This window comes from Vombatus ursinus, unplaced genomic scaffold (genome assembly GCF_900497805.2).
Source record: "Vombatus ursinus unplaced genomic scaffold, bare-nosed wombat genome assembly UNPS02015255.1, whole genome shotgun sequence".
In the NCBI taxonomy this organism is placed as follows: Eukaryota; Metazoa; Chordata; class Mammalia; order Diprotodontia; family Vombatidae; genus Vombatus; species Vombatus ursinus.
This window is the reverse complement of record NW_020955033.1, coordinates 41,342,332-41,363,995: the sequence shown is the minus strand read 5'-3', so window position 1 is coordinate 41,363,995 and position 21,664 is coordinate 41,342,332. Positions and strand designations below refer to the sequence as shown.

General features: G+C 37.4%; 1 protein-coding gene and 1 non-coding gene across 3 annotated transcripts in view; one reads left to right on the top strand and one right to left on the bottom strand.

Annotated features, from left to right (window-relative positions):
- Positions 1-20,666, top strand: part of LOC114031906 (carbonic anhydrase 13) — a 54,725-nt gene extending 34,059 nt beyond the window's left edge. The window contains exons 4-8 of one of the 2 annotated variants that reach the window (XM_027847105.1): positions 4,777-4,872; positions 6,234-6,296; positions 7,136-7,291; positions 13,631-13,709; positions 18,449-20,666. In XM_027847105.1, coding sequence (XP_027702906.1) covers positions 4,777-4,872; positions 6,234-6,296; positions 7,136-7,291; positions 13,631-13,709; positions 18,449-18,489 — 435 coding nt within the window. In that variant the 3' untranslated portion in view covers positions 18,490-20,666. The remainder of the gene's footprint in view (positions 1-4,776; positions 4,873-6,233; positions 6,297-7,135; positions 7,292-13,630; positions 13,710-18,448) is intronic. The other variant, XM_027847104.1, reaches the window with a different exon arrangement.
- Positions 2,027-2,130, bottom strand: LOC114031950. Its single transcript, XR_003567782.1, has one exon. It is a non-coding gene; the product is annotated as a U6 spliceosomal RNA (small nuclear RNA).
- Positions 20,667-21,664: the final 998 nt, after the last annotated feature.

Here is a 21,664-nt window from a genome sequence, read left to right as displayed (position 1 = left end):
TTCTTTTTTTGTTTGTTTCTTCTTTCTTGTGGTTCCTCCCATTGGTTCTAATTCTTCTTTACAACATGACTAATATGAATATAGGTTCAATATGAATGTATATGTAGAGCCAAATCAAATTGCATGCCCCCTTGGAGTGAGAGGAGAGGAGAGACTGGGAGAAAATTTGGAACTCAAAATCATATGGAAATGAATGTTGAAAACTAAAAATTAATTAATTAATTTAAAAAAGACACTGAGATTAGAATAGCTTTCTAACTTGTCATTTGGTTTGACTCACTGTATGGTAATAATTATATCATACAGCTTGGTTTGGCTGTGTTACTACAAGTTAAGCAAGGTATGTGGGAGGGAGAGGCTTTTTTTTTTTTTAAAGATGTTTCTCATTGTTTCCTATTCCCCTTCAAGATGTCATAAATTTTTTTCCCTGAGGGAGAAACCAAAGTATAATACCCAGAAGTAGCTGTCTTTCATTCACATACTCTTATTTATTTTTATGACCATAAAGAAGTTATTTATTTCCTTGTTAACTCTTTGATGTTATCACTTACTAAGTAAACTTCTATATCGGTGCCAAAACATTTAAAGAATTTTGACCTCCCACTTAGCCTCTCCCTTTCTGAGTTTATCTGTGTGTCTCATATGATCCAAATGTATTTTGTTTCACTTGTGCAATGTATTTAGGCTTCTTTGTTTATCCAACAACCCAACACGACATTTACCATGTGGTCATAGGACTCATCAGAATTTCCAGTGGCTTTTCTAGCAGCTTCCTTTTGTCACTTGTAGATGGTACAGAACAAGACTTTTATTATGAATTTAAATTGTTGATTTCCTTTAAAAAGTATAAATACAGCAGAACTGCCCTCTAGCACCATACTCTGTAGAGTCAAATTTGGTTGGTGGAAGGGAGTCTAAGTCATTAAAAGGAAAGCACTGTCAGGAAGCTTCCTCTAAGAGGCTTTGTAGAGAGTATTATTTTGAAGTTGTGATATCTTTATCTCCTCTCCTCTCTCCTTTCCTTTTCTGCCTCTTTTTTTCCTCATCTCCCCTTCTTTTCTTTCTCTCTCTTCTCCCTTTCAATCTCCCAAAAGTCTTAAGCTTTAAAGCTTAAAACCGCACTAAGACTTTTGGGACAGGCTGTATATAAAACCTTCGTGGTTCTCAACATTCTAGCATTGTCAGTCCTTTCTACTATTACTACTGACCCAGGCTTTGGGTTTGGGGGTATACTTTTCTTTTTCATCTCAGTTTGCTCTTCATTTAAAAAAATGAATGATAACTTGTTTTTATATCCTCTTCATTTCCAAATATATCTTTCTCTCTTTCCCTGCCCAGCAAACTATCTTTTGTAATAAAGATTTAAAAAAAAGAAGCAACTAATACATCAGCTACTTTTTTTGTTTCAGCATCATTTATCAACTCATCTCAGCTGCTGCTGAAGCTATGTCAACATATACTTAAAACATAAAAAATTCTTCCACTCCTGTTGTTTGGGGACAGAAGTGTCTTCCAGGAAGCACAACAGAGCAAGAGACTGATGATTCCAGCTTTGACGATGGTGCCAGTCCAAAAGGGATAGGGTCGTGGCGTGTTTGATTATGTTTTCCAGAGGTTATGAAACAGGAGACTTTGGGGGCTCGGTCTGCCTGTCATTTTGATGCTGTCAGTGTTATGTTTTATATTCTTTAATGATGCTGGGAGGTAAATTACATTCAAAATAGAGTGTCACTGGTAGGTGCATTCCATGTTGAAATGATGTCCTCCTGGGAATAGACAGAGATGACTATGTCACACGTCTCCTTGCCCGTTATGAAATGTTCTACCAACATGGCAAGAATAAGATTCTCGTGGTCTTGAGAGGCTAAGCCCTTACAAAGTTGAAACAACAATTTACTACCTTTTGTAGTTGAATCTTCCTGCATATGTTTGATTCCCTCTTTGAAGAAATGAAAGTTCATCCTTATGGACATCAAGTCCCCAGGACATACAGTGTGGATATAAAAACTACAGACGTGCTCCCCCTAAATACACGACATTTACCAAAGTTTTTATCATCTTTCCTCAGGAGCCATGCTAATCATCTCTGCATCGCTGCAATTTTAGTATATGTGTTACCTCTGTGAGTACTGATTACATCATCAGCTACTTCTAATAGGCTATTCAATATTCCATACCTGTAGTCCTCCACCTCTGCAAAGAAAGAAGGGAGGTGAATTTTCTTCACCCTTTCCTGATTGTTCTTAACTTTTAAAACTGAATTTGAAGGCTTTCCCAGAATTATTTTTCTTAATTCTTTGACACTTATTTATTGTGTTTATGATAATAATATTGACCATTTACACAGTGCTTTAGAGTTTACAGAGTATTTTATATACATTGCCTTTTTTAATTCTCACAGCTCTGAGCTGGGCCTTATGAGGCTGTTCTCTTATTCTTGGAGTGATCTCCTTACTGGCTTCTTTCAAGTGTCAGCTAAAATTCCCCCTTCTACAGGTAGTCTTTCCTGATCCCTCTTATTTCCATTGCCTTCCCTCTTTTGATTTTTTCCAGTTTACCCTGTCTATATCTTCTTTGTACCTAATTCTTTGCATATTGTCTCCTCCATTATGCTGTGAGCTCCTTGAGACCAAAGACTGTCTTTTTGCATCTCTTTGTATCCCTAGCTTGTAGCACAGTGCGTGCTATGTAGTGGGCACTTCATACATGTTTATTGACTGACTGTAGGTATTTTTTATAATAAAACTGAGTCACAGAAAGGTTTAGAGATTTGCTAATGGTCATGCAGCTCATAAGAGCCAAGGGAGGATTAAAACCAAGTTCTCTTCTGGTTCCATGCTTTCGTTACACACACACACACACACACACACACACACACTCACACACATATATATCTTACATCAGTTTGTCTCTCTGGGCCTCAGCTTCTTCATCTGTAAAATGAGAGCTTTGGCCTAGGTCAGTCATTCAGTCAATAAATATTTAATAAATGCCTACTGTGTGCAAGGTACTGTCTTTGCTAAGCCACAAAGAAATGCAAAAGACAATCCTTGCCCTCAAAGAGCTTACAGTCTAATGAGAGAGACAAGATACCACAACTATGGCTGAAGCTGAGCCTGTTGGTCAGACATCAAAGAGGCCAAGGCATCCCGGGTCATCCCCAATTGTTTTGAATTTTGTCCTGCTTCCTGTAGAGGGTGGGATTTTCTTTAGGACTGGAAAGAAGCCAGGGATGCCAAGAGGTGAAGATGCAAAGGGAAAATATTCTTATGCCAGTGGACAGGCAGAGTTAGGAGACGAAGTGTCTTGTGGGACAAACAGCAAGTAGGTTGTCAGTGGATCTCAAGGGTATGTGGAAGGATGTGTAAGGTGTAAGAAAACTGGAAAGGTGATGGGGTGGCGGGATCAGATTATGAACGGATTTGAATGCCAAACAGAGGATTTTTATTTTTCATTTGATCCTGGAAGTGATAGGGAGTCCCTGGACTTTATTGAGTGTGGGGGAAAAGGAGTAATATGATCAGACTTGCACTTTATTTAGGAAGAACATTCTGACCACTGTATGGAGGATGGACTGGAATAGGCAGAGACTTGTTTCAGTGACATCAGTCATCAGGGTACTGTAGTAGTCCGGGTGTGAGGTGAGGAGGGCCTGAATCAGGGTAGTGGCAGTATTAGGGGAGAAAAGGGGGCATATACAGGAGAAGTTACCTAAGGAAGATTGACAGGTCTTGGCAACAGATTGGATATGGAAGGGGGGGGTGAGAGAGAATGAGGAGTCGAATTTGATGCCCAGGCTGTAAACCTGGGTTAGTATGATGGTGTCCTCAACAGTAACTGGGAAGTTAGGAAGAGGGAGAGGTTTAAGGGGAAAGGTCATTTCAGTTTTGGACATGATGAGTTTAAAATGTGATGGAACAACCAGTTTGAGATATCCAGTAGGAAATTGGAGATGTGGGACTGAGGATCACTAGAGAAACTAGGGCGGGATAAGTAGATCTGGGAGTCATTAGCATAGAGGTGATAATTGAATACTGGAAACTGATGAGATTATCAAGTGAAATAGTGTAGAGGGAGAAGAGGGTCTAGGACAGAGCCCTGTAGGATGCCCAAGGTTAGCAAGTGTGACATGCTTCATCAGAGATTCATCAAAGGATCCTGAGGAGCTATCAGATAGGTGATCTGCAAGGTCCCTTACAGTTCTAACATTCTACGTGAAACTCTCTCTGTAGAATGTTGGATATTATTAGCCACTGAGCAAAGGAACTGTTATTGTGTACAGCAGAGCAGTACAAACAGTGTTCCTGAAGGGCTTTCTCAGTAACCCTGGGTCTATGGCCACTTATTTCACCAAGGCATTATTAGACTGTCTAGGCCTCAAACACTGGGTCTAGAGAACATCCGCTCAGCTTTCAGCACCACTTATGACAAAAGGAGACTTCTGGGGGGAACTTCAGACTGACTCTGTCAGCAGTTTGTAGCATATGGACATAGTGAAGGTGGGGTCAAGGATACCAGTAGGAAGCTATAGGGCAGGCTTAACTGGGCAGTTCAGACTATAATTTATTTCATCTTCCAGCCCTCAGCATTATGCAACACTGATATTTCATTTCTTTGGCCTTCAGCTTTTCATCTGGAATGGATAAAAGTCTGCCAGTTCCTGAAGAATCAGTTATGTGTATGAATATACATAGCATGCTATATAATTAATTAGAATTTATCATGTTTTTAATTGTGGTTATTATTACTATTTGAAATTATGCCCTTCCTTTTTAGCTCCATGTGGTTCATTGGAATTCGGACAAGTACCCTAGCTTTGTTGAGGCAGCTCATGAACCTGATGGATTGGCTGTTTTAGGTATTTTTTTACAGGTGAGGACAAATTGATTTCATTTTTAATATTGAATCTGCAAATACCATCTGAATTCCATACACAAGGTAGGCACCCAATCATTTTTCAACAATGAACTAGACTTAAGGTTTACTTTTTTTCCCTTTCAAAACTAAATTAAAAATCTTTTGTATTATAGTTTTTTCATTCAACATCTTCAAAGCACCTTTGATACCTATTAATTATTTTACAGGTTAAAAGGATAGGACCCAAGGTCCTAAGAAGATAAGTCATTTGCTAGCTAAGCCTCATTATACAAAAGATTAGCCAAGAGTAAAAACCCACGCTTTGAATTCCCAGAGTGAATAGCAGTGGATAGTACCAGTTCCTCTAAACAGATAGAATGGCTTTTTATATTTTTGCATTTTTCTTCATCCAAAGAATTCAATCAGACAAGTATCTTTAACATTTATCATCATGATGTCTATGAAACTAGCATGGTTGTCCTGGGTTACAATGCAGCCTGCTCTGATAAGGACAGTACTTTTGCCCTGTCTAAGACTCCATAACACAGCTAGGGAGAAGGGGTACCTGGGATTGAAAGAAAGAGAGCAGATAAGGCACAAGTGAATATTGAGTATAACAACTCTTTTTTTTTTCAACATCCACATCTAGATAGTTTGCATGGAGTGGGGGTTCTGAGGTACCAGACACCATTGCCTTAAAAAGTAGGTTCAGGAAATGTAGCTAACTATTGATAGTGGCATGACCTAACTAAAGAATCTGTATATCCTTTATTTAGGGTAATGCTCATAGTCTCTGACCCAGAAGGTTAGTCATGTTTCTGAGGTCATTTTCACTTCAGTTAAAACAAAAGAAAACAAAAAGCCCCAAATCCTACCACCCACATACATGAAAATGAAAGCATCTTCCATTGCATCTTGAAAATATCAGTTTGGGTTCCTAAATTATCAGCAGAAATCTGGGGATACATTGCCCAGTATTTTGACTACAGTGGTAGCCAGTATGGTCTGGAAAGTTATATCGTGGCTGAACAGTGAAGGTGTCATGACTGAGGATGGAGCATCAGGCTTCTCTCAGAGTTTTTAGATTAATTCTATCAATCCATGGTGACTCATTAAAAAAAAACAGAAGTGCATGTTGGATTCAAACTAAACTGACTGTTTGGCTAAGTAATAGTGTAACATCATCTTATTGTTCTGCCTCATCTGGTATGATAGGGTCAGCAGGTAAATGAGAACTTTATTACTTCGTGAACAATCACTCTTTGTTCTGGGTTACATTTGCTTTACAGAGAATTTGATATTGATATCTGAAATTTACTATGGCACATGTGTAATCCTGGGGAACTACATTCTCATTTCAATTGTGTATTTTTCAGATTGGTGAACATAATCTACAACTGCAGAAAATTACTGATATTTTGGACTCCATTAAGGAAAAGGTAAATGACCTGTTTTGCCAAGTAGATAGTGCCATGCTTTAGATGAACATTCTTAAATGAACTTAAATTAGATGGACACTTTTAGAACTTTCCTCTCTGCTAATTCATGTTGCTTTCTTTTAAGGATAGTTAAAAGGAAAAAAAATAGTGTAGATGTAGAGCAGCTTGGAATATACTTGGCCATAAATGAGAAATGATCCATTACTACCATTCTTTTGTAGAGTGTGATAAGAGTCTTAATTAGATTCTGTAAGTGAATAAATGATGAATCTCATTATTTATAATGGCCCCACTGTTGGAGGAGCTTTACACATTTAATTGTTGTGGGCATGCTTTAAAAAACATTTCTATAAAGGCAACCATGATTTATTTGCTTAAATAAAACAAACAAAATGAAATATTGATTTTTAAGTAAATTTAACTATACTGTACTTTACTATAAAGTTTAATACTAGTATAGTTAAACCATGTTATATAGTTTATGTAATAAACTATATAAACTTTATATGTGTGTATATATGTACTTTATATAATCTCTTACATAAACTATATAGTATGGTTAAACTATACTATATTATACTATACTATGCTATATTATAAAACAAAAATAAGTTGTTTTAACTATACTACATATTTATTTAGTGGCCAAATACTTCTTTTATGTCTTTGGCATTCCTAATAAAGGTATCACCTGGTAACCAGAAAAGTCTCGGTCTCAATTTCTCTCTCTCTCTCTCTCTCTCTCTCTCTCTCTCTCTCTCTCTGATGTCCTTCTGTCTTCTTCTCTTTCTTCATTCTCCTGTGTCTCTCTCTCTTTCTCTGCCTCTCCCTATCTCCAGGGTAAACAAATCCGCTTCACCAACTTTGACCCAACAACTCTCCTTCCTCCATCGAGGGACTACTGGACGTACCCGGGCTCCCTTACCGTTCCACCTCTTTTGGAGAGTGTCACTTGGATAGTTTTAAAGCAACCTATACATATCAGCTCTCAACAGGTACCTTCCCCTTCCTGTCTCTAAGTTGGTCTTTATGTTTTAAAAGGAAATTTACCAGAAGATTTTTAATATATCTTAAATTAAGTTCAGTTCAAATATTTATTAGTGAAGCTGCTTGATGGAGTGGAAACGGTGAGTCAGAAAACCTAAGTTCAAGTCCTACCTTTGCTACTTATTATCTGGTTGATTTTTGGCAAGATGTTTACCTTCTTTGACCTTCAGCTTCCTCATCTGTTAAAAAAAATGAGACTATTGGATAAAATCATATAAAACCAAGAGAAGGCAGTGTCTCGAAAACCAAAGAGATAACAGTATCCAAGAGGAGAAGATCACGTACATCAACAGACCTACAGACATGAGAGGAAACATGAGTATTGAGAAAAAGCCATCAGATTTGGAAACTAAGTGACTGGAGAAAATGGCCCAAGTTTCAGTGATGGGGCTGAAAACCAGACTGCAGAGGGTTTAAAAAAGAATGAGAGAAGAGGAAGTGAAGGCAGCAGGTGTAGGTTGCTCTTTTGAGGAGTTTAGCCAAGCAGGGGAAGAGAGATGTAGGGTGATAGCTAACAGCATTGGTCAATCAGGTGAGATTTTTTTTTAAGGGTAGAGAAGACATGGGCGGTGTTGTAAGTGGTTTGGAAAAAGAGTCAGTGGTTGAGGAGAGAATGAGAATGATAGTGGGGACAATCTGCTGGAAAAGAAGGGAGGGTGTGGAATCGATGATGTCTGTAGAGGAGTTGGCCTTGGCAAGGAGAAGGGCTCTCTCTTCATGGGATATAGGGGTGAAGAAGGAGTGATATGAGATGCAGAAGAGGGAAGAAGAAGGAGTTCTTGTCAATTTTGAGGGGAAAGTATTAGGTGATATCCTCAATTGAGAGAGAGGAGGGATGCTATGGGAGGCTTGAGGATAAGATATATAAAATGTAATATAAAAGTTTTTAAATTAAAAAAAAATCAAATTTTCAGAGAAAGCTCCAACAACTATGGGGAAGCAGGACAGGCTTTCTCTAAAAGGTGACACTTTGTGCTATGGATTCTGAGATGTAGATGAGGAAGGAATGCATTGTAGGTATGAAAGCAAAGGCATAGAAACAGGAGAATAATAGCAAGGAGGCCACCTTGGCTGGAGAAGACAATGTATGTAGGAGAACCTCATGCAGTAACCATGGAGAAGTAGGCAAGAGTCCTGTTTCCAGTCTTTCTTCTCTCCAACTTAATATTCCTAAGACACAAAGTAGGATCTACAATTCTTTTGATCAAAAATCTTTAACGCCCCTAAGGATAAAATGTAAACTCTTCGGTGTAGCATTTAAAGTGCCTTATAGTTTGGCTCCCATCTATCTTTCAGGCTTATTTTCAAGTAATTTCCTGTCACATCCTTTGCATTCCAGTCAAACTGGCCTATTAGTAAATCAACATCCTGTCCCCTGTCTTGGTCCTTTTGTATAAGCCTGGAATGCCTTCTTTTCATCCCCTATGGGAAGCCTTTCCTGATATCCTTGTTTGTGTTCTCTCCCTCTGTAAATTATCTTGAGTTCATTCGTTTTAAGCAGGTTGTATCCTCCCTCATCTCCACAACCTTCCCCAGTAGATTAAGTTCCTTAAAAGAAGGAATTGTTTTGTTTGTTTCCCAAGTGTTTACTGCATAACCCGCCAGGACCAAGGACAGGTTCTTGGGCCACACCCTTAATAAGGACGGGGGCAGGAGAACCCTGCATGTGTGAAGGGAACCAAGAAGGAGAAGGACAATAGGGTCATGCAAGGGAGGACACACTATCCATAAGGAGTAGTGTTTTGTTTTTTTTAGGTACTAATTGATGCTTAATAAATGTTTGCTGAATTGAATGAAATCATACAGGCAGCCTCCCTGCCCTGGACTGGTGCCATAGATGGTAACCTTTGATGGATGTCATACATTGAGTGCTTGTAAATATATCATGAGAGTGTAAAAAATAAGACCCGTACTTTATGGATGTGCTTCTTACTAGCTACATTACTTTAACCAATTCACTTAACCTCAAAGAGAGCCTAAATTTCTTCTTCTGGAGACTCTTGCGGTTCTGTTACTTTAGCCAACCTTACCCAGGCTGCCCTCCAGTCCTGCTGCCATAGGCAGGGCTAGGTAGACCTGGCTTGCAGACTTCTCATTTACCATACAGATAGCACAGAGAATGACAGGTGTGTCTCTGTCCTCCTCGTATCATTAAAAAAGCACTGAGAGCCAAGAGACCTGAGTTCTCTCCAGAATCCTGCTCCAGAATAGCGCAGTGACCTCAGACAAGTCATGTAACAATTCTAAGCCTCGGTTCCTCATCTATAAAATGGGATGACTATGCATATTCTACCTAATTCAAAACATTGTTTTGAGGATCAGAGGGAATTATATATAGGATCATAGATTTGGAAAGGACCCCAGAAGTCATCTAGTGCAAACCCTACCCAGCCCTGTCTTCTGTGTGCAAGTCATTTGAAAGGAGACAATGCCATACAAATGCAAAGGATTGTTATGTTACTCATTTAGAGATGAAATATGTTTCTGATTGTAATTGATGCCCCAGAATGAGTTAGGTATTCCTCACTTGTTATGATCATAAGGAATACTCAAAAGAATGGACTAGTTGTTAGGAGACATGGGTTCTGAACCTAATTTTGCCACTATCTGTGTGTGTGTAATCTTGTACAAATGACTTCATTTCTCTGGGTCTTTGTCTCCTCATCCATGAAATGGGATGGTTAAATACATGAAGTCTGAGTCTGCCCAGCCCCAAAATTCTGTGATCCAACTCAAGTCCCATCTCCTACAAAAAGCCTCTCCTGATTTCCTTCAGTTGTTACTGGTCTCGTCACTCAAAATTAACGTGTATTTATTTTTAAAACATTTTATATTTACTAACCTGGGTATGTGTTGGTCTCTTATCCCTCCTCCTCCAGTAAGTTCCTTAAGGGTAGGGATTGTTTTTTATTTTCTTTGTATCCCTAGCACTAAGTGCAGAGCCCAGCACATAGTAGGCAGTTATTCAAGTAGTGAGCAAGCATTTATTATGTTTTAGGGACTATGCTGAGAGTTGGAATATAAAGACAAAAATGAAGTATCCCCTGCATTCATGAAGCTTATATTAATAAGTATTTGTTGAATTTAATTTAATTCTTGATATCACGATGTAATAGAAAGAGCTCAGGTTTTAGAGATGTAGGACCTGCATTCAAATCCTGGGCTGTGTGACATTGTGTGGCCTGTGTGACATTGGGCAAATCATTTAACCTCTAGGCTTCATTTTCATCTGTAAAATGGGCATAATAATAAAGCCCTTCTGAGACTCTGACATCACTACAAGATGGTTTAACCTTTTGGAAATATATTGGTGTAATGGAGTGAGCACCAGACTAGAACTCAGGAAATTTGGGTTGCAGTCCTGGCTGTCTTATTTATTCCCTATATGTTATTTTGACAAATGACTTCACCTCTCTGGTCCCATGTTCTTTACCTGTAAAAAAAGAAGGAAACAAACACTTATGCCAAGCACTGTGCCAAACGCTTTACAAATATTATCTTATTTGATCCTCATACAAACCCTGGGAAGTAGGTACTATTATTATCCTCATTTTACACTTGGGGAAACTGAGGCAGACAGCAGTGGAAAACCTTGTCCAGGGTCACTCAGCTAGTAAACATCTAAAGCTGGATTTGAACTTGGGCTTTCCTGACTCCGGAGCTCATGCTCAGCACTGTGTAGCTGCCTCTCATAATCTGTGAGATGAGGGGGTTAAAACTAGATGACCTCTAAGGCCCCATTTAATTTTATGTTCTGTAATAGAATGAGGATAATAATTCTCACACCTCCTATATTACAAGGTTATCATGGGGAATATGTTTTGCAAACCTTAAAGCATTATGTGATGAGTCTTCCTTAATCTTAGTGCCTTCTTTCTGTATTATTTCCAATTTAGACTGACTGTGTCTTGTTTGAACATGGTTATTTGTATATCATCTTTTCCTTTAGACTGTGAGCTCCTTAGGAGCGAAGACTGTCTTCTGCCTTTCTTTGTTTCTCCAGTGCTTAGCAAATATAGTGGGCACTTAAGAAATGCTGATAAGGATGATAAAGTTAGGCTTCCTCAGAGGACCATCTGGTACTAGCCTGTTTATCTTTTCTCATGAAGAGGAGGTAATAGCAGTAGCGTGCCATCACTGGAAATTCTGCCTATCATCCTCATATCATCTGGACTTGCCTGCTTTATGAAGTCTAATCACCTCTAGCCAAGGAACAGACAATAGGGAACATTTTACTCTTGGGCTTCAAACACGCCCCATTTTCCATTGGATATTCCTCAGAAATCTGTCCTTGGGATGGGAAGCAGTGCAGTACAATGGTAAGCACACTTAACTCTGGAGGAAGAAGACCTGGGTTCAAATCCCATCTCTGACACTTCGTGCCTTTGAGACCTCGGACAAGTCACTTAAACTCCTTCGATCTCAGTTTCCTCCCCAAAATGGAAGAGCTGGCTTAGATGGCCTCCAGGGTCCCCACCAGCTATAAATATATGATCCTGGTTGAGGCAAAAGACCTAGGAATGTTTGTTTAACCTTTCAGTCGAAATCTGAACTGGGCCATGCTTGATTGAGATAGCAGCTACCCAATGAATGTTTTCCATCATGTCAGGTTGATTGCAGTATTACAAAAATTCCTTTACTTGATTCAAGCAAGTTTCATTTTCTCCTATCTCAGATGGCCTTCTGTTTGGTAATTTTCACCAGGATATGACTGATAAAAGACCTGATTCTCCCATACTTCAGCAGGGACGTGCTTCTTTAAAGTCTCTTGGAAAATGTCCAGCCAGTCATCTTGAAGAGAATGTGTCATAGAATCATAGACCTCGAGCTGGGAGACTCTTGGAGGTCGTCCAGCCCAGCGGCCTCATTTTTCAGATGAGGAAACTGAAGCGCAGAGAAATCAAATGATTTTCCCAAGGTCACATAGGTAATAAGTGGCAAAGTGGCAAAATTAGCATCACCTTTGTCTTTTTACATAAAACCATTCCTACTGATAATACCTGGGTAGGTTTTTAAACAATTACAGCTCTTTAGTTTTAGAATCATGAAGTAGTCATGGTTTGTACAAAATTTACTTTTGAGGGGCGTTTAATTGATGAATAGGACACAGACCCTGCAGAATGACTGTTCTTCATTATGGCTTCCCCAAAGAGTAGCTGCAAAGCAGAGTGCTAGTGAGATTAATTCTTTCACTTTGTAATACTTTAATATGAATATTTTTAATAGTCATTAAAAAGTGTTGACTAAAATTTTCAGAAATATTCATCCATAATTGAGATCGAGATTCTTTTCAAGGATGGTGTCTTGAATCTATTACAGTATAGAATTTACAGCTGTATTAGGAAAATAGATATTTAGCTTTTTATTTTTAAAAATCTTACTAATACTGTTTGTTTTTATATCTCCTTCTTTTCTTAAGATGTCCCTTTGCCCCATTGCACGCAGCAAGTCACCTCTTGTAACAAAGGAGTAAAAAGAAAGAGGGACAAAAACAATTTAGTCAGGGCAGCTAGGTAGCATAGTGGATAGAGCACCGGCCCTGGATTCAGGAGGACCTGAGTTCAAATCTGGCTTCAAACACATAACATTTACTAGCTATGTGACCCTGGGCAAGTCACTTAACCTCATTGCCTAGCCAAAAAAAAACAAAAACAAAAACAAACCAATTTAGTCAAATTACACCAACATATCAACTGGGTCTCGACAATGCAGGCAGTGTTCCCTATCCGTAGTCCCCCCACCTCTGCTAAGAAAGGAAGCAGGCATAGCACTTGCGTTTTTAAAAATGCAAAACATGATTGAATATATTTTAGCAGTGTTGATAGCAGTTTTCTATGTACTAGTTTAATTCTTTTTATGAGAGAGCTAATAACTGAGGCAAATTATTGTTTTTCGTATAGGTACTATTACGTTATGATGTACATACAACAACATACCCTTATTCGTACATCACTCTATATGGTACATAGTGTCAGCAGTATAAAGTTGGTAACATTTTCATTAATTTTTTTGAAATGAAATATTTTAAAACTATGATTTAATGTTACAATTTAAATGTTTAATTGTTACAATCTCAAACTCACCGTCATGCCTTGAAGAAAAAAATGGCAAGTAAAAGAGATTTTCTTACATCAAAATTATTTTAGGATCCCTGTTCCAAAGTTTGTATTTTTCCTTCTTAATTTCCATAGACTGTTTTTTAAAGTGAGCATCTTTGTGTTTGAACCCCTTTCTCATCCCCCCCATGTAATGTTATAAGCAGGGAAAATTTCTCTCTCTTTATTTAGGAAGTTGGTGCCAAACATTTTCCCCTTGGGCTTTGCCACTGTTCTACCTTGCCAACTGAAGCTGTGACCTTAAGTTCAGGTCAGGTATTTCAATATCCCTTCTGACTCAAACCCATTTTTCTTCCCTGAACTCAAACACTTAAGTGCTAAAGTCTTAATTCAATTAACATGCCAGTGAAAAGATTTACTGTTTTCTAATACTTTCAAGAACATGTTTTTCATTCTCTTCATTAATGCAGCCTGATTGCCAAGGACTGAAATTGTGAATTTTGATCACTTAAGTGATCTGGATTGGCTTTCTATATGAAATTCACTGGATCAGGTTACTCAGTTTTCTTCAACTTATTGTGGTTTTTTTTTTCCTTTGTTTTTCTGTTAGTGACATTGGAGCCATGTAGACCTGAATAATGACAAATAGTCTTTGCATCTAACCTTTTCTACTATGTGACAAACCATGTAATTAAGAAAAAAAAATCACCCATTGTAAATTTCATTCAAGGAATATAAAGTTCAGCAAAAATATACCTTATGAATAAAATCTATATAATGTAGGAAAGTCACGAAATGTCCTTGGATAATCACTTGGAAGGATGCTGAAAGGCCAGCTTTTAAAAAAATTAATGGCCTGAAAAATATTTACAAAGGATTAGGAAACACACTAATAACTTCACTGGTGTGTTATTGCTTCAGGAATTTATTAAGAGTTTGAGTCAAGAAGAAAAATTAGGTGCAATTTTCTTGCTCACATTGTTGTCCCCGAATCATCAATTCGCTAGGAAATCTCTTTTGATTTTATCTGCAAAGACTTGGTTTAATTTAATTATACTGTTGTAAATGTCAGTATCCAGCTCTTCTTACTGTCTTTATCTCAAATAAAGGTAAACTCCTTGATGGTAGAGATTGCTTAATTTTTGTTTTTGTATCCCATGTTTCACACACAGAAGCATGTACCAAATTATTTACCATAGGCCTTAGAGACTTCAAGAAAATAGTGCCCATTTATTTGAAAGATCTCTCTTCCCTTCCCTTTCCCATTTTAGCTATTATTACATAGTTTCTGCTTTGGTTCCCATTTGATACGTTACCCAGTTGGTGTATCTGGTACTAGATTTGAGTGATAAGATGACTAGCAAAACCAGTGAATTGAGGTATTTAATCTTGATAACTTAATGCCCACCCCCAAATCAATGATCCCTTCTATGTTCCATGCTACCCTTTTCTCAAATTTATAATTGTGCCGCACAGTGTTGGTGAAGGACAGTCTTGTTGATATATTTTTGAGAAAAGATTTTTGGATAACTCAGTGAAACAACAAGATTAAACACTCACTATGTGTTACATGCAGTGCTTGGCAATGGGGATACAATGAAGTGAATAAAAGAATCTTTACTCACAAGGAGTTTATATTCTCAGTTATTCATATAATTTACAAAATTTTCTGCTTTTCTAACCAGGATTGGCCTAAGTCTTAAAATGTTGGACATACTGTTAAACACATAAAAGAGCAAAATTTTTAAAAAATTACCCCCTCAGAATATTTTATTATCTGAAAAATGTTGTTCATCCTTTGTTTTTGAAGGAGACCAATGACATCACCAAAAGTTAAATGGCTTTAAGCTTTTCCCATCCTCAGTGTTTTGCAAAGCACAAGGATGGTGATGGCAAACATTTTCATAGTTCAGGATATGTTGGGTTAAGGAGAAAATCTTATATTAATATTTGAAAGAATATAAAAGGCAGGGTTCAATATGGCAGAAAAACCCAATCTGTACTTTATTTTAGCCAAAGCCTGTCAGAGACGATTTATTAATGTGGAAGAATTTCTGCTTGGAGAGAAGTTCAGAGTTTCCTCCACTAATCAGGATGTATTCTTTCTTCCTGGCAACTTTCCAGCTTATATTTTATGATGCTCATGTAACAAAGGACAAAGTAAAATGGAGATGCATAGTTAGTGAAATATTTTTTGACTTACTAAACAGAGCAATAGTATTGTTAATGCCAGCTCTTGGCATCCTGGGAGAAAATGTCATTCAGAAACTAATCATCCCCTCTTTAACTGTTCCCCTTTCAACCTATCCAAATGTGAACAGAGAGATACCTCTCTAATTGAGTTAAACAAAGTTTAGTCACCATAAACAAGACTGTCTCTTAATTTCAGGAAATTGTGGTTCATCCTTGAAACTGATAAAGTAACAATTATTTAGAAAGTGCTTTAAGGTTTGCAAAGCACTTAATCTCTATTTTCTCATTTGATCCTCAAAACAGTCCTGTGCTTTTATTAGCTCCATTTTACAGATGAGAGATCTGAAACTGAGAAGGGTTAAAAGCCTTGCCCAGGGTCATATAGCTAGCTTCTGATGCAGTATTAGGATGCAGGCTTGTTATTCAAGGAAGACTAATGAGACCAAAGACACTGTCCATAGTATTATTTCTTAATATCTATAACAACTGAAATCTTAGTACTATGTGCTTCAATAAAATATAGGTGTATATATATATGTGTATATATATGTCTTAAAAACTATATCCTTTTACTGCATGCTAAGTTTTAGACCTGATGATGTAGCTTAGTATCTTTTACAGTTACTAAATATAATTTGATGGAATCACAAACTCAGAAGAGATGTTAGAGATGAGTTAAAACAGAGCCCTCATTTTACAGATGAGAAAACAGATCCAGAGAAGCTAACATTGATGGGGTTAGAGATTGGCTCACATACTGGCTTTGTGACCCTGGGCAGGCTATTTAACTTAATAGTACTCTAACCAGTTAGATGAGGAGTTTTGGCCATGTCCATTCACAAAATTTATCTCCTAAAATGTCAAGAAATTGTGATCTACAAAGGTGGAGGAATGAATGAAAAGCATTTTCTATGTACAAAATCATGGTAGTTGAAATAAATATAGAACCAGTGACTAACTTGGTTAATGATTTCATTTTAGATTCCACGACATGAAACTATCTGTAACTACCAAGTACATTGAGAAAGTTTGTTTCCTAATTAAATTCTTCCTATTGATTCTTCACATCTTTCTGGTTTAAAAAACACTCCCTTTGCATTTTTATGTCATAGTTGTTTTCTGATATGCCTAACCCCCAATGAACCTTTCCTTGAAATGAAGAAAAAAATTAAGCAAAACCAACAAAGAGACCACATCAAACAGTATATTCTATCCCTTGTGTCCTCAGCCTCTCTAGTGAGGGGAATGAAATGTTTCCTTATTTTTATGATTAAGGCCAATAATTGCAATTACTGTTGTCATCTTTTTGCAAAATATTCCAAATTGTAACCATCATGTAAGTTTTTGTGAAAGTTGAATGAAAGCCCAGGTAGACTGTGACTCTCAAATAAATATATGATGAGTTACATTATTTTAGAATCCTTTGCAGTAAAGCAATTTACTAGATTTTGCCCCCTGGTGTCCACATACCTTTCTTTCCAAGACGTCTTTTACCTTAAAGTAATTTACTTACCCTTGGGATAGTAGCCAGCTCTTTAATAGAAGCATAAAATTTTAGGGCTAGAAGGTACTTTAAAAGTCGCTGAATCTTACCCCTTCATTTTATAGATGAAGCATCTGGGTCCCAATACAAACCAAAAATTTCCTAAGATCAACAGCCAATATCAGTTGAATACAAGTTATCATAGCAGCAGCTCACTTCTATTATTGGCTTTCAGCTTTAATTCAATTCAGTAATTCAGTAAACATTTATGAAGCACCTACTATATGCCAGGCACTGTGCTAAGCCCTGGGGATACAAAAAGAGGCAAAAGACGATCCCTGCCCTCAAGGAGCCTACAGTCTACAAAATACTTTCACCAAAACAACCCAGGACAGACCTTAAAGTTTTCAAAATATAGTACATGCATTATCTCATTCAATCTTCACAACTCTATGAGTATCTCGATTTGTTATTTTCACCATTTTACAGATGGTGAAACTAAGGCTTAGACAGGTAGTACTTAGGCTCTTAGTAAGTGTCTGAAGTGGGTCTTTCTGACTTAAAGCTCCATCTCCCTGAGCTACCTGTCTAGGAAGTATAAATGTGATTATCCCCTCTTAATAGATTAAAAAGTTAGAACTCTGAGAGATTAAGTGATTCATCTAAGGTCTGTCACTATTAAATAGCAAAACCAGGACTTAAATCTATGTCTATATGCTGGATTTAGTATCGGGGGACCTGGGTTTAAATCTTGGCCCTGCCACTTAATACCTTGTGTGTGACTTTGGACACACAGAGATTGACTTCTTTGACCCTCAGTTTCCTTATTAATAGAATGAAAGGGGTAGATTAAATGACCTCTAAGGTGCCTTCTAGATCTCAATTTACAACTCTGTGATCCCCCTGACTTCCATTTTAATGCTCTTTCTACCATATTGAAACATTATGTAGAAAATCACCTCAACGAGAGAGAATGAATGTCCATGTATTCAAAATTGATTAAATACCTACAATGTGCCAGGCAGTACACTAGGTACTGGTGATTCCAAGGCAAATCAGAAACAGTGCCTGCCCTCCAGGAGCTTGTGTTCCATTTTTATAGGGCAAGAACTGTGTTAAGTGTGTTAATGCTGAGCATAACACAACAATGCTAAGCAACCTAGGGGCATTCAAAAATATTAAATAGTAGTTCTGAAGAGAGAAAAATTGATGTTAGTAGTAAAATTATTGTACAGTTTTAGACCAATTGACTGCAATGCCGTAGTGGTCTTGGCAAGGGTTAAGTGCTAGGTATGTCAGCTTTCTGTGAGGAGGCATTTACTTAGTTGGCATGACAATTGAGTGTTGAAATGTTTCCCTCTTTTCTTCAACAGCTAGCCAAATTCCGAAGTCTCCTGTACACTGCAGAGGGTGAGGCAGCTGCCTTCTTGTTGAGCAACTACCGTCCGCCACAACCTCTGAAGGGCCGCAAAGTGAGAGCTTCGTTCCGCTAAAAGTTTCCTCTGAAGACAGCTGGAACAGATGGGATTGTGGAAGTACCTTCCCTTTAAATTCACCTGGAGTGCTTTGCGTGAACCTTAGTTTGTGGGCACAACTGTTTCGTGACTGGGCAGAAGCCCTGAATTTATTCATGACAAAAGAGCACTTCTCTGGATCTTTAAGGCAAAATATAATTTGGCCACCCCAGATTGGCACGTTAGCACTCATGCGTTAAATGTTGTTTGTCTTCTCTCAGACTGTGAAGTACCTTCGTGTCCATTGGTGAGAAAGTATCCCAGACAATGCGCCTTGCCGGGGAAGCCAAATTGCTCATTTCTCTTAAGGAATTTCTAGTTAAAAACTTAATGTCATGTCTTTAATGTTAGGATTTTACTAGCCCTAAGTATTTTAATTTGTAACCTGTGGGTGCTATATCCTTTTAAAATAAACCCATTGTCTTAATCGCTGATTTAAATATTTGGAATCTTTTTTTTTATTTTTAAGGATAATATATTAGTCATTGAGGAACACGGACCAAACTATATTAAATGAATATGTCGGAGAGAGTTAGCATGGATTGGTGGATGTAGAGCTTCCATCTAATCAGTAGAACCTGGGTTCGAGCCCTGCTCTAACCCTGGGCAAGTCACTTAACCTCTCAATGCCCCAGACTATTCTCTATACCTACTGTGGGTTGCAGAACAGTTGCTATCTAGTGGAGGGAATTCTCTGGAGGGATGAAATCCAGGCCAAATAAAATAAATCAAAGAGCCCAGAGGCCAACAATAACTAATAAAATATCACAAAGTAGTCTACTAATTATATTATAAAGAATAAATCATACTTGACACTATATTTGGCTTCTGCCATAAAAAACACATTTTTATTTTCTCATTTAGAAACAAACATTAGAAATTTAAACAGTGTGTGGATTTCTCCGTGATCTTATAAAGTGACTTTCATAGGCCTCATAATTTCACAGGCAGAACTGCTCCGAGAGTATGGCAATAAAAGTAAGGACCCATTGGCTCTAGGCTTTCTTTCCCCCAACATATAACATACTTTGTTGGCTATTGGGCAATGACTCAAGGAGCTAATCCTATTCAGAGAAAGGGTGGAGGTGGGAGTAGGTAAAGAACTGACTGTACAGATTTCTTAGCTGGTGCTAAAATTACCTGAAATTCATGTGTGAACCCTGTCTACAAATTTTGGGGGTACAGCCACCCCACTCCATTTCCACACTTGCCCTTTGGTGAGTAATTGTTATGGTCTCCCCCTGGCTTCTCTAGATGTTCACTTTATTTTAACTTGATATAACTTGGTATTAAAAGGCTCCTCTGGGTCCACCCCAATTCACTTTCACTATTAAATGAATTAAATGACACTAACTAGAATATTTAACTGTCTCCAGATGGCTATAATTAATTTTCTTTCTTGTCTTTTGGAAGAAGTGTTGATTCTGTAGGATTGTGTTTCTTTGATTTTGCAAATTTGTTTAATATTTTGTTCTTTTTTTGAAAATGGGTTTTAACATATGAATTTGTTTTGGAATATTTTCTGAGATATAATAACTTGGTGTTAAAATATGTAATTGTAACATTGCGTCTCATATTTTGGTTCAGTTTAATGTGAAATTCTTTGACAAATTTATAGTTCTTTTTGAGACTAATATACCAAGAGTTAATTTAATGTTAAAAAAAACAAAACCTCAGGTCAAATGTCCTTATGGTATTGTTTTAAAAAAGGGAATTCTGATTAAATTCTGATTAATTGAGCTTGTGTACATGCTTTTGATATAGAATTATTCTTTAAAAAATACCTGTGTTGAAGAAAGAAACTAATTTGAAAAAGTTAACTGTGAAGTGTTATAGTTGGTGAAATAGCCTTGTTTTCCTAAGAAAATCTAGGAATACACATCAGGAGTGTATATAAGAATATAACCCTAATTGTGGTGTTCATGGATTGCTGTTTCAATATCATATTTTTTTCCACTGCAGTAGTGGAAGTGCAGTACATCTGTACTGTTACAAATTATATGTTAGGTGACTCTAAAAAAAAAAAAACAAGCCCAGAAACAAAACAAAAAAACCCACCCAGAATTGATCTCTCTGAGATTGGGCAGCTATAATATCTTTATCTCCTATAAACAACAACAAAAAATTAAGTCTGAATTAACCAAATAAGCAGAAATGATCCATTGTTTTAGCCACATTTTTATATTGTCATATCTATCCTTTATACCTCACTGAATTTATTTATTGAATGTTATCTATTGGCCACTTTGTCAAGATTTTAGCACTTTAATTTCAATTCTAACATGAAATCTAATGTAAAAAAAAGCTGAAACTATTAGCTAAGTAGTCAAAGGTTACTGATGCGTGGTGTAATGATAGGTAGCTAGCATTTATATAAATGAAAAGCACTTTACACCTTCAATCTCATTTGATCATCCCAGCAACCCTGGGAGATAAATGGTAGTATTATCCCCATTTTATAGGTGAGAAAACCGAGGCTGGGAGAGATTAAATGATTTGCCCAGAGTTAACACAAGTAAGTGCCAAGCCCAACACTATCTATTGTGCCACCTAGCAGCCTGAAGTACTGTCTAGAGTTGCATTTTTAGAGATGGTTTGTGTCCTTATATATACTGCCTTTGAAAAATTTCTTTCCTCTGTCATAAAATGGCTAAATATGAGACTTTGGAGACACTTAGAATTTTTTTTGTTTTTGTTTTTGTTTTACTATTTGGGATTGTTCCATTCCTGTAACCATGGAATGGAATGCTTTCTGTCTGCCAGGGTAGGAAGGAATGAACCTACCTGGGGAGGGCTACAAAGCACTACAGTGGTGTGATTTCAGGGGCAAAAAAGCTCTCCCTAACTCATATAATTTCTCCCTGGTTGTCAATGCCAAAAATTCTAGTTCAGGAATTTGGAAGTTTTGTTCTCTTTTCAAATGCAGATCCTCCTGAGAGAGAACTCTTTATATCCATCGAAGTATATACTTATTAAAAGCCCCGTGGTGTAATTTAATGGGTGCTGGTCTTGGAAAAGAGAAAGTCCTGTATTCAAATCTTACCTTTGAAACTTAACTAGCTCTATGATCATGGT